General features: G+C 40.9%; 1 protein-coding gene across 1 annotated transcript in view; it reads left to right on the forward strand.

The window, feature by feature from the left end:
- Positions 1 to 14,145, forward strand: part of snd1 (staphylococcal nuclease and tudor domain containing 1) — a gene marked incomplete in the record, with an annotated part of 188,071 nt that overhangs the window by 4,787 nt on the left and 169,139 nt on the right. The window contains 6 exon segments of the mRNA XM_046071990.1: positions 3,287 to 3,447; positions 5,094 to 5,185; positions 6,733 to 6,891; positions 6,995 to 7,101; positions 7,287 to 7,377; positions 12,542 to 12,646. Of these exon segments, the coding sequence (XP_045927946.1) occupies positions 3,287 to 3,447; positions 5,094 to 5,185; positions 6,733 to 6,891; positions 6,995 to 7,101; positions 7,287 to 7,377; positions 12,542 to 12,646 (715 nt within the window).

Raw genomic sequence — 14,145 nt, forward strand, 5'->3', positions numbered from 1 at the left:
GCACATTACACACATTACAAGCAATTTGACTCATGCTGCTACATTTGTATCTTCCAACAGTTCAAAGATGATGTGAATACTTTGCCACTAATGACCCATTTGAAGCATTCTGTGCAATGGCCTAGAACAAGCTCTAATGTAAATGATGCTTTTAAGTGTAAGCGGGCATCATTTGGCCAAAGGGAGGCCCATTACTCAGTGAAGACTTTAGGCCTCAATTTTTCCCTCAATGCATTAGGCTCCAATATCATTACCCCTTGTGACTGGCTACGTTGATCACACTAACAATGATGTGGTCATAATTATGGGGGGTGATTATAACGATGATGGCTTTGGACAGTGCAGTTAAATGTGTTCAGAAGCTGACTGTGGCTTGGGAAAACGGTCAGCCAAATCACAAATTTAAGGCTCGCAGTGCTCAGCAGTTCACCAGAGCAGGCTGGGGCACAGTTGTCCGGGATTGGTTTTCATTGGTTTATAAGAGCAAGAATGAATCCACAGTCGCACGCACAGCAAACACATGTTGGATTGAATGCTGACTTTTGTCCATTTTATGTATTCAACTTGGATATGTTAAACATGTTGGCTGTAAAATGTTATCTTGACTAACCTGATTTAAATGCAGATTTCTGTGTCTATCCATATTTCTTATTTAGGTGATTAGGCTAAATAATGAAACATGTAACAATTGTGTATTTTGAACACACAAATTTTTGCACATAAATGGCATTTTAATTAGTGTTGCACTAACGTTGAATTAATTCATGTTGAAGTGCCACATCGGGACAGAGGATTGATTCCAAGTGACTTTACTGCACAGATACCCTAGTGTGGAATTTATTTTTTGTACTTCATTTTTATTGGATTTTCAGATCTGGATTTAGCAAAATCCGATCTATACAAATACAGCATTCATACACTCATAGGGTACTCAAAACATGTATACACATTATTATTTACATTCCACATTTAAATGTAATACTTGTTCAATATCTCGATTTATGTTGTCTTTAAATGCTTTGTTCACTCATTGAGGTGGCTAGACCCTAAAAATTGGTCAGATTCCACTGCATTACACTTGACCTTTTCAAACTACAGGCAGGGGAATTGACTGGTTGGTTTATTGAACGCCTACCAGAGCACAAGGAGCTACATTAACGTGGAGACCAACTGTGCTTTATAACCCCCCGTTTCTCCTTTTTAACTGGAGCTCCAGAGGAGTGCTGATTGAGGGGTGTAAACATCTGTGGGGATGAACTGTGCTTATTGGAGCCTAGCTGCTCACTAGCAGTGAAACCCTTATAGTGGAGTACACTTACTCCTACACCCTCTTCAAACTGTACAAAGACAACAGGGAGCTGTAAAATGGCTTGCTAAGGTTCAACATTTTTCTTTTATCTATTTAAAGTATTTTTGGTTGCACTAGGGAGCCATATGGAGATGAAAGATGTAGCCTACAGCATTTTCCAATATTAGGGAATTGGAAATTTTTATTTATTTTTTTTCCATGGCCCTTTGTTCCTCCAGAAGTCTTGCTCAGAATTGCACTTTCTTTACCATCAATATCTGTTTTGATTTGAAGCAATGTGTTGGTCGGAAGGAGTTACTGACCTAAATAGAAACCAGTCTATTTTCAGACATTGATAAGTTCACTATCATCTGCCTCCACACGTGAAGTTATTTCTGTATCTTCACCAATCTCTGCTTGTGAGTTGCTTTCCATTTATTTCTGTGACTTTACAATGTCTGCTTTCCTTGATTGCGTTATCAGTTTCTCTCACTCTTTGAAGCCTTCTGTTCCTGTTTAGCGCTTAAATTGTAAGAAGCTTAAACACAATTGACTTCTCACAGAAAGTTTCACTGTTGTTCAGTAAGCAACAAACTGTTTTTGATTTCAATTTGAAGTTGGTTGCTAAATCAATGTAAAGGGGAAAATAGAACTTGGCGGGTTTTGGGCACGAGTCCAAAAGCCCAATTAGGAATACACTGCTGGAGAACAGTCTACATGTGTGTTTATGTGTGTGGCATTTTAATTGAGACCCACTTTGTTGCCTCTCCAAGCTTTAGTCAACACCACTGGTCCCATATCAATCGGGCAGCTTTTACTTCTTGGAAAAACAAAAGCCTGTTGGCCATTTAAAGTAATGAATATTTAAAGTTGTACAATGGCCCTCAAAAAGCATTAGGCTGCACAATTTAGAAAGCCAGCATGGAATTAATTGTGGCGTTTGTAGCCAGCTGCGTGGTTGCTTTTGAAGGAGCTGTCAAACACTGTTATTGTCTCTTCACAAAATGCTCGGATACATTTTTTAAGCAGTTATATTCTGGTCATCAGCTGGTTGCCACTAAAACAACAGTGCAGTTTTTCAGGAACAGCACTTTATCCAGCACTTAATTCAACAAAGCTGGAGCCTTACCAAACCCTTACTTATACAGCCCTATACTTTTAATGGGCACTTGTTGTACGGGTTGATGTTAACAACCAATGACAGTTTTGTTGCACTGAGAAACTACAACTGTTGCTGTAATTGGATCAATTGTTGGCCACAAGTTGTTGTAATATAGCTATTGGGACAAGTGCATAGCTAGCTAGCTAGCAGGTTGCCGAAAGACTTTTATGGCACCCAAAGACCCTCTGATCTTTATAGATGTGTCTTTAACCTAGCTAATAGCAATATTTTAACTTAAGCTGTCACAGCCTTAGTGCAACAGTGCTCTTTAACAGCAATTAAACATTTTCAAAGCTGGTAAGGAGCCATCAGTGAAAGTTTCAATATCAGGTTCCCTCAGCTCCAGGTTTCATGCTACCTAACTAATTGATTAAGCTACATTTAATAACGTTGCTGCGGACATTTCATTTTTTTTTATTTTAAGTAAAAATTATTTTTAATCCCAGTCTGTTATAAAATTAAATCAGACAAACTGAATTGCTCATCTTGAGGTGTTCAGCTTTCACACTGTGGTCTGCATGCAAGTTCTTTTAAAGGAGATGGGCTGGAAACCTAGGGAAAATGTGTTTATATTCACATGTTGAACACTTTTTTTATTTATTTATTTATTTTTATTAAAAATTAAAAGTTTGAAAAGCAGCAGCAAAGAATTCTAAAAGATGAAGTTAAACAGTCATGTTTTTAGAAGGTTGTACATCTAACTTCTGTTCACTACATATAGCAACATTTAATTTGATCACTTTAACAGTTGTCCAGAGTTTAAAATGTGTTTTGTGGCTGTTCCTTTTTGTTGTGTCTTAAACTTTTACTTTGTTTGTTTGTGTGTGTGTGACCAGTCCAGAGCAGGCCAGACTATGTGATTTGGAGGACCAGGCTAAGGCTTCTAAGAAGGGCATGTGGAGTGAGGGCGGCGGTACGCAAACCATCCGTGACATGAAGTACACCATAGAGAATCCCCGCAACTTCGTTGACTCCTTACACCAGAAACCTATCAACGGTAATGTGTTTTGGAGAGACACGCATCTAACATTCAAACACACGCATACAAAGAAAGCTTGGTTTAAGAAATAAAGACACACGGCATTTAAACACACACAATATTACATAATCCTCTGTTTTCCCATAAAAGCCACATTTGCAGGCTGTGTTGGAAATCAACCATTTTGGTTGAAGATATTTTGTTCTTAATATCCACTTCAGGGCATGTTATGGTACACACTCTCCTCCTCCAGCCCATTTCTTCAGTCTCATCTCTGACCCTACCCGAGGTGTAATGTACTACTCAATTCATTTCCAGTCGACTGCCGTTAACAGCGGCTCAGCTCATTTCACTACCTTTTAATTGAATGGGGGAAAATGAACAGGGGAAGGCTTTTTCGTTCTTTTATGTCTTGTTCTTACCATTCATGGGGAGACAGTCAGGGTTGTTTTAAAATTGGCAGCAGCAATCCAAACGAAGCGCTTTAAATGTGCTTTGAGTTGCTTTTGTTGAAAACCGGAATACCAATTTCTCTCATCTGCTTATGCAGATACTTACATACATGGCACACAAGTTATACATCAAAAGAAGGCCTATAGAGACTGAGAAAACCCATTTTCTAAATACCATTTAGGTGTGAAATACCTTTCTTACAGGTTACTCACATTCTGTCCAGTTTCCTGAAGTACTTTAGAAGTCGTAAGCAACAGTTGAGAGATGCGATTTTGCTGAAAAATGCAAAATAGTGTAAAAAAAAGTTTTCCAAATAAATTGACCTTGTCTTAAGACTTATACATTGCATAGTCAAAACTTTAAAGTGATACACTCACTTAATCAAGTATTTACCTCTGTAGGCTTGAAAGATGGCTGTAAAAGCAAACACTATAGATCAATGGCTGTGGTCAGCTTGAGTTTATATTTTTGTTACAATGGATTTCAGTAGGGACAAGTATCAAAACATCCAGAGAATTATCTCAAATAGTCTTCTCTGTCCATCTGTAGGCTTAGTATGTTCCAAAAATGTATTGTTTTGGCAAAATATGGCATCTGATCGCCACTGTGTTGATGGAAATAGCACTGAAGTAGTGTATAAGCTCTATTTTGAATAGTTTCAAGTATACTGATGGCAGAGTAGTGAATTATCCTACAGGCTTGGATTCAGTAGTTTCTGTCCACATTGTGTTACTTTATATTCTGTGGAGAAAAAAAAACAAAACAATTGCAACCAAAATGAATTTGAACAGACCACAGCCCTTTTATGCCATAAGGAAGGGAGAGGCAAACCTTTTTCCAGCAACCTTTTTAAACCTACAGTAACACAGTGTTTGATTAAGATTTTGGTTGAAGTACCAGTTTAAGTGGAGTACACAATCTGCCAAGGTGGCTTTTTAGCTAGACACTTCAATTCCACTGCCCAGTAAAACAATGTGGCATTATTGTTTGAATTCAATGAGTGTCAGCAGGGCTTTGCTGAAAAAGAGAGTACATGACAATGTTCTGGATGTACGAAGATTAAAATAATTCTAATAAAAGGAAGGGAACACACAGTAGCACAGAACAAGTTCCACATAGAGAGAGAGAGAGAGCTTGGTGTCTGTTAGATCATTTGAATTCAACACATTCTCCTCTCCCTCAAATGCTTCTACATTCTGTTCTCCCCCCAGCCATCATCGAGCATGTGCGTGACGGCAGTGTTGTTCGTGCCTTGCTGCTCCCCGACTACTACCTGGTCACTGTCATGCTGTCTGGTGTTAAGGTAACCACCACTCACTGCACTTACAGATGTGGTGAAATGCAAACTGTTGAGCTCATTTATCATTTTTGACAAACATTTGTTTAGTTTTTTTTTTAGTCCGGAGACTACAGATACAATAAGTAGTGTACAAATAAATAAATGCACATATGGCCAACCACCTGTAGATGAAATGAATGTGGTTTGACCGTTTCCTCGTAATTCCTGTTTTTCTTCACTTTACTGTCACAAAAGTATTTTAAGGTTTCATTGTACGGTAGACAGTCCAGTCAGACATTAAAGAGTAATGGCTCATTTTTGTCACTTCTCTAAGTCTGTTTGTTCTGCTAGTGTCATATCCGCTCCACTAAATTTCCCCATCAGTCCCTTTCACCAAGTCCACCTTTGCCAATGGACCACTCAAGATAACTAATCTTTTTCATCTCCCACTTGATATTACATCCATTTGAAGGTGTTCTTTGTCTTGTTGTTCAAAGGCTTGTCTGCTCATCAAGGCTGTTGTGTTTTTATCTGTCTGGTGTTTTGCCATTCTCAAAGGAGAATGGCATGCACAGCAAGGTGACATTGGTTCAAGTGGATAAAAGTAGTACAAAGGAAAAAACAGATTATATCTAAGGCTATGTTCAGACTGCAGGCCTTAATGCTCAGTTCTGATTTTTCAGATCAGATTTTTGTTTGTCAGTTCACATTATTGATTAAATGTGGCCCGTATCAGACTCCAGTGTGTACTGTCAGCGGCCTGAAAGTGACCCGCATTCGCAGAAGAATAACACAACGTCACACGCAGCATGCTCTTGGCTAAACAAGGAGCAACAGAGGTTAGCTCGGGTTAGCTCATGGGAGACTCGGGCGGCTCTACAACGCATTTGCCCCACAACTCTCTCCCTCTCGCTCTCTCTTTCCACTATGTTGGCATGGACACAAGTATTATGTATGTAACTCAGAAAAAGAGTTTTCGGTCTGGTGGATTTCAGGTGTAAGAAAGGGAATTTGTGACAAGATGATGGCAAGGTAGAAGTGGAAGAGAGCCACATGTTTAGTTATGGCTTTTGTGGAGCTTCGTTCACCGCGGCTCCATCTACAGCAGAACTGTGACAACAGGTAATCTAGAGTGATGTCAAAGTTGCATCAACTCTGACCTGAGTGTCCAGACTCAGGTCGGGGTTTTAAAAAAGTACAATCTGTATTGGATTTGGACCACATATGAAAGTGGCCCAAATCCGACCTGCAAAAGATCAGATTCCAGGTGACTTGGCCTGTTCACACTGTCATAAAAAGATCAGATCTGAGTCACTAATGAACAAAAAAAAAAAAATCAGATTTGGGTAACTTTAGCCTGCAGTCTGAATGTAGCCAAAAGAGTGTGTGCACAAAAAGGGCGGTGGTTGACTATTGGGAATTGCAGTAGATTAAATGTATAAGGCTTTTGCAGTGGCGACGTAATCAATCAAATTGGACATATTTGAACATGTTTCCCAATGCTTGCAAAATACCTATTGTTGAAGGCGTGAGTATTATTGTGTTGATGTGTGTGTGTTCGTTCTCTCCAGTGTCCCACGTTCAAGCGGGAACCGGATGGTACAGAGACACCAGAGCCATTTGCAGCAGAGGCCAAATTCTTCACTGAATCCCGTCTTTTGCAGAGAGACGTTCAGATCATCCTGGAGAGCTGCCCTAACCAGATCATATTGGGCACCATCCTTCACCCTGTAAGATGCAGAAGGCGGTGCTCTGTGGTGGAAGTATCATTAAAAATTCTCATTAATTGTTTTTTTTTTTTTTTTTTGACTGTCCCTGTTTCCCTTTTGTCAGAATGGTAACATAACAGAACTGCTGCTGAAGGAAGGCTTTGCCCGCTGTGTGGACTGGTCCATGGCTGTCTACACCCAGGGAGCTGAGAAACTCAGAGCTGCTGAACGGTACGCAACTGTGGACACACAGAAAACAAAACTTTTGTTGGTTAGATGTTTGTCAAAACAGTTGAATAATGCATGTGTCTTGAAGATACTAAGAACTACACAGGAAATTTTGTGTTTCTGTGTCCTAATATCTGGCTGATACTGAGAACTGCCACTGATGATGATATGATTTTGTAATTGGTCAGGTCTGCTAAAGAGCGCAAAGTCCGCATCTGGAAGGACTATGTTGCACCCACAGCCAACTTGGACCAGAAGGACAGGCAATTTGTAGCCAAGGTGAGGTCCTGAAGTGGCTTTTATAAGCTGTGTCCTACTGCTGAAGGTGTCTGTAATTGGCAATTTATTTAAATTTTTCTTTGGCACCTAACATAATGTCTTTCAGTTTGGATCATCTTGCTTCCATTGAAAGTCCTCATTTATCTTAAACTATAAAGTACTACAGAGCAGAAGCAGAAGTAAGGTATTAAACATTGAACATGTTAAGCAGATGTTATCCACCGTGAATAAGACTTTGCTTCAGTGCTAAGGGGAAGCTGGTCGTTTCCCTTGCTTCCACCACTTGATGTCTTCTGCATCATTTCCAGTTTTTTTCCCAGCACTGCAGCAAAAGCAGAGCCACTTTGAGGCTTCTAATGAATTATATCCTCCTGACGGCTCTTATTTTATTTATTATTAATACATTGTACCCCCCCCCCAATAAAAATAAATAGTAAAAATCCCTTCACTAAAGGTACTAGGAGGAATGCTTAACAGCAACCTTGACGTACTCCCCAGTCAAATTAGGGCCAAATTCGCTGGCGTATGCTGCTGCTGCAGCAGCAGCACAGAATGACCCCCAAAAGCCAAGAACTAGAGAGAGATAAGCTTTAGAGGTTATTGGCCAGGGACTTGAGGGGAAAAAAAGAAGTGTCCTTAGTATCGAGTACAAGGGAGTGTTGGTTGTCCTAGTTGTTACACATACACACATTACACACATAAGTTCAAATCAAGTGAGATGGACTCCCTGATACATTTTGTTTATACAGTGTGAGAAGGCATAGTTTAGTGTCTCCAGCTGTCGCTGTAACATAGTATACCAGCTCTAGCCTTAAAACATCAGGTTTAAATCTCTGTTTATTATGATGAGTTTCACCACATCCTTCCCCTATGTTGATACATTTTTCTCTAGGAATTGAAAACAAAATTTGATACCTCCTAAAGTTGTCTTTTGTCTGCTTCTGCTCCCTCTGGGCCCTGAACTTTTAAGGCCCTAAAAAATTCATGGCTAACCTTAGGGTTGCATAAAAGGTGTTGCTTTGGCAATTTGCTTACAGAATGAATTTGATAACCTGCTCACGCATAAAGAAGGTGCTAAAAGAAGCTATGTGTATGTATATTTTTTCCTGAGTCAGAAGGAAGAAGCTAGAGAAAGGATAAAACATTCATATTATCAGTGTGAGCTCCTCTAAGATCTCTCTGAACCCCCTTAATAAAAGAAGGTTGGATGTGGGTAGTGGGGGAAGTGAGAGAACTTTTGGTTGTGAGCTCAGGAGGGTGTATGAAAAATGGGCAAAAAGATGGCAATAAAAGAAAGGTAGATGGTTGAAGAAGAAACTGGAAGCGCACATTTTTGCGAAGAGGGATAGAGAGACTTAGTGGAAGAAGGATGAAAAGATACGAGAAGAGAAAGTCAGGAAAAAAAACCCTAATCATAGATCCTTGGGACTATATGTGTCCTCTCGGGTATCCTTGCATGATGCATTGTACTGCACTGTTGATGCCCTTAGTTAAACCTTTGTGTACCTTTTTGATCTCTGCAGGACTCTTCTCTGCCCTCTTAGCTCTCCAACATCTCTTCCCCCAAAAGGGCCACAGAGCTGTTAGTGTGTTAGACACCATGCCTTGGGCAAAATAATTTAAGTATCATCGCCTTAAAATGGAAACATTTTCTTTAACATAAATATGATCTAGGATAGCTTTAGAAGTTTATAATAATGTCAAAGCCTCTAAAATGGCATTAGGACCATCTGACTCCAAAAGTGGCAGAGTGTTGTGATGGGAAACATGCTGACCCTGCAACAGCTTGAGCTGTTTTAAAGCTAAGTACATATTGGGCAAGCTACGGTTACTCAGGCCTGTCATTGCCCCTCCATACTTGTCCCTGTGACATTTGTCGCCACCTAATACCGCAATGCACTGACTCTCCCAGGGACACATCTATCCATCAATCCCATCATCATTCACTGCTCCCCTCTTCTCGTCCACTCTACTTTTCACTTCTTATTATGTGAGTGATGGATAGAGTGGAGAGGCAGAGCAGGTCCAATCCCCACAAGTCAATCCTGCTGACGCATCTTCCTTTTTGGCTGTCTCGACTCTCTCCTCCCACCTCTACTGGGACTGGAGAAGTGGATGTAGGCCATGTCCCAATAGTCTTCCTCTCCCCTCCTTTCCTTTCCCTTTCTCTCCGCTCCCCTGGGTAACCACCGACCTATGAGGTGATGGATAAAAGGTGACGTGGTGTAAACCCCTTTACAAGCCTCTCGTCATTAGCTTGTCAGGAACACTGCCAGTGTTGCTTTTAGGTCGAGCAAATCCATAAGAACATGATGGTTAAAAAGCTAAACTAGTGTGTATTTGCAATGTTTGAGGATTATCCTCCCCTTGGTGGTTTGTTTTGGTTGGTGTGAACGCCGGACTGGAACTCTGGAGTGGTTCATTTCTGTTGTGAACACTATCTGAACCAGTCACAAGAAGCATACAACTATATCTGTCATTTTAAATAATACTAATTTATTATTACTGTTAGGCCTTTACTAGCTTATTTGCAGTCTGCTTATATGCTTTCCAGGTCAACATCAACAGAACCTGACAGTGCTTCATGATGTACAATGTCATGGTAGAATTTTGGAGGGGTTTGAGTTTTGCCTTTGTGAACGCAAACCAGACGCAACCACACTTAGATATGGAGAGAGTAGTACACCTTAACAATGGTTAAGAGGGGAAGAGATGAAAGGGTATACTGTACATCCCAGTTAAATAAGTCAAATGGAATGGTTACAAGGTCAGAGACCTTCTTTAAGAAATTAAGGTCCATACTTGATGAATAAAGGTTATATTAGTTCATGCCCTGGTTAAAATCTGTCAAGCAATTAGGTCAAAAAGTCTCTTTAGATTGTTACTTGTCCCAGGGTAATGTCCTCGCGAAGCATTACATACTCATCAGCCACCTTTTTTTCAGCAGCACCCAGGGGCTACATGCCAGCTTAAGGTGTTTATAATGGCACCGAAAACATCACTAGTTTATCTGAAACCATGTAATTTGGGTGACAAATCATCTCCACTGGCAGCAAGACTGAAAACACTGCCATAGGTGTTGCTTTTGAGGGAGATGATCTGACATGAGTAATGAGGAAGTCCTGGCTGAGCCCTTGCTTGGCCCTGTGGTTAAAACCAACTTAATGGATTCGACTGAGAACCAACACAGTCCCTGACAGTAGCCAAGATCCTCCTTTCGCTATGACTGATCTTGGCCACTGCAGATGTCATGTGAGCCATGGACAGAGGGTGGCAGTAGATCCCCACCTCTCGAGTATGAGATTAGACCAGTGAGTCACACTGCCTGCCTATTTGTCTTCTCTGCCTGCTCACTCTACCCTCATGGCATCTACTTTTGCAGACTTTTTGCTCTATTTTTCTATCTATTCTCCATCTTTTCCTCTGTCTCCTTTCTTGTGATATTTGCTGAGAGATTACACTGTTTCTGGCTGTCTCCGTCTTTGGGTTCCTCTATCTTGGTGTGTGTTGATCTGTCCTCCTTCGCCTCTCGCCTCCTCCGGCTAATAATTAGCCAGTAAATGCTGAGCCATTTTCATCTGCTCCTGCCACATTCCTCTCTTGCACTTTATTTACTTGGGCAGGCCACAAAATGACCTTGTTACTGTGTGAATTTGTGTAGGCTGGTGTGCGTGCATGTGTGTATGTCGTGGTGTTCACGCATGCTCCCCCTCACACTTACTCATTACACCTCTCCCCTTCTCTGTCTCTCTCCCTTCTGCTCCTATGTCTCTGTATCTCACCCACTCAGCTCAGTGATTAGTATATGATGTATTTTGGCTGCTGTTGTGGGCAGCCTGTTTAGCATGTGGGCTGGTCTAATTTCTGTTCTCTGGTGGCAAATGCAATGGCTGATTTGTTTTCATTGAATAATGAATCTCCCATAGAGCCTAAAACACCTGGATTTGTGTCTGCCATACGTGCCATCAAAAGGTTAAACTCCACCCTAATGACTCAAAAGGATTTTTGGTTGTTTTGTTTTTCTACCACACAGCCGGCCACACAAACACCCACATGGTCCAAATTGTGATAGCTCAGAACTGCGTCTCTCACATTTAGGACTTTAGGCTTGAGCACAGCCTACATATGAGCCACACTTTGAGTGATGATGAGGCCATTTAATGCACATGTGGGTGGCAACATGTGTAGGGCGATTGATTTTTCAGTCTCTTGCAAGCAGCCTACTTAGACTCTGGGTTTGGATGCCTCCTCCATCTCAGTCATATTATACCCCCAATCTGTCTTCTTACTTGGGAGTGCACAGGCACATACATAGAGGTTGAGTTACAAATATTTATTCCACACTCAATATTATTCATGACTTGAGATGAGTCTAAATTCCATTGAGATTTGTATACTGTGATGACTAGGGACTGTAGTTTCTATATACAGTTCTGAGTGGATTTGTCTATGGTTTTCTTCATTGGGAACCAATACTGTAATTGTATGCAAGACTAATTCTCTACTGTACCTACTATAAATTGTGGTTGCTACCTTTGGTACACAGAACAACATTAAATGCCAAACATAAATTAGTCTGTGTCTGTAGTTACACTTGTAAATGTCTCCAGAACAAAGTGCTACTAGCCAGTTGTTGGGTAATACTCTACCAGTCTATCTTTAACAGGATGTTTGTCTTTTAAAGCTCTTTCTCTTGCACTCTGTCTCCGTCTTCCTCCCTCCCTCCCTCCTCCCTCCCTCCATCCCCCACTGGTGCCAATCCCCCAGATAGCAAAACGTCCCCGCTCTGTCCTCCAAACCTTGCCGGCCTGCTGGGACGACTTAGCTCGCTTACTTACTCAGTCACTCAAGAATTGCTCTGTGCCTTCTTCTCGTGACAGCACACGATCTGCACTGTCACTCTCCTTCCGCCTTTGAATAGATCTCTTCCTCTCCATTTATCCTTTACCTGTTCCTTCACTTCCCATCTTTCTTTCAGTCTATCTGCTCACTCACTCACCAAAATGCAATACCAGTCTTTTTGCTACAACACTCTTCCAACCTGCATGTTTATTGATTTCCTTTCCTTAAGGATTTACATGTTTTTAGACCCTTAAATTAATTTCTCATTGTGTTTCTTGAATTATTTTTTATTTTTATGACTCTTCTTCTTCTGTCCCTCTAGGTGATGCAGGTGCTGAACGCTGATGCCATGGTGGTTAAGCTCAACTCTGGAGAAAACAAGACTATCCACCTGTCCAGTATTCGCCCCCCCAGAATTGAGGGAGAGGTACAAACAAACCCGTGTGTCTGTCTGCTTGTATGTGTATACGCAGCTTTGCACAGAGTGACTGGATACTGTGTGAATAAATGACTGAATGTGTTTCTATGTGGGAGAGCTTGTGGTCAGCCTGTTAATTAGAAGCTCCACAGATACGACTTGGGTCACTGCTGTCTTGGATATCTTGACAGAGTTGGTTTATTTTCATTTTAAAGTCAAACACAAGCTGTTTACATCTCCCCCCACAAATGTCCTGAATATTTATACATCTCTCTCTCTCATATGTCTACTTCTCTTCCCTTACACATTAGCCTAGTCTCTCTCTAAATGGTCGTAAGATAATTTTGACCACTTGGTGGCGCCCCTGCAGTTGGGGGCACATGCAAACACAGTGAGACACTTGCACACACCCAGTGGTTGCAGTACTGCAGAGAGTCAGGCAGAGCAATGTTTTTTTGTCTTTGCGCTCCACACTCCCTTATTTTCCTCAGAATCACTTCAAGACTGTGAAAACTTAAATCTACACATACATGCTTACACACATACAGGAGAAACGTGTATGTTTATCCACACAACAGGCAGTGTCTGGTTTTTTTGCATTGCTTCCAAAAGGTTTCATTTCGACGCAATGTATAGATAAGGAAAGATCACTTTTTGGTTTTTTTTAACCTGGCTGAAGTTCTCTAAAAAGAATCATTTTGTAAATAACAGGCTCAAGATTTCTGAAAATGATCACTCCCATTAATTTTAAAGTTTTAGTGTCACAACAATAGCAATTTTTCTTTTTGTCAGAGGAAGAGATCAATATTTTCCTTCTCTCCCTTTTGTTTAACATGTCTTGGGCTGTTTGACAACCATTCCTCTATTTGACACACAGTTTACTGTAATATCCATTTAGGAGCAAGTCATGTCTCGCATCTCCCTGTTCAGAGAGGTAGGAGACAGAGAGGGTGTTGTGCTTCTGTCTGAGAAACTGTTGGAAAAGTCAGATTGCAGATAGTCTGCAACAACCCTTTGCTTTTCCTGTTTTTGATTGTTTTTTTTGTTTTTTTATAGAGTCCCTCTCTCTGCTTGCTTTTTCATTTTATGGCTTACTCTTTCCTATCTTTTCCTTTTTATTGTTGTCTAGTTTTTATTCTCCAGCACATCCCCCTCTCCCCTCTTGTCATTAGTGCCTCGCATCATTAAGAGACTGCTTTGTATCTCTCTGTCCCTCTTCCTCCCTCCTTCCTTCTATTCTCTCCTCCATTCTCTTTTCCTCCACATTCATTTTCTCCTGCTGTCCTTTCCCTCCGGGTGTGCACACTGTGGTCAGATTGTTGACCTGCACCGTTGCCCTTCGTCTGTTTATTCTCCTTAGTTCTGTGGTTGTAACAAGCTTGTGGGCAAAAACCTCCATTTCGTCTCCCTGCCCTTTCTCTTGTTTCCTGCATTAGACCGGCCCTTCCTGCTTTTGGAGATTCTTTCCTTCTCCTGTGTTAATTTTCTTAATTTTTACTTGCCCACTT

Source organism: Micropterus dolomieu, linkage group LG16 (genome assembly GCF_021292245.1).
Source record: "Micropterus dolomieu isolate WLL.071019.BEF.003 ecotype Adirondacks linkage group LG16, ASM2129224v1, whole genome shotgun sequence".
Classification (NCBI taxonomy): domain Eukaryota; kingdom Metazoa; phylum Chordata; class Actinopteri; order Centrarchiformes; family Centrarchidae; genus Micropterus; species Micropterus dolomieu.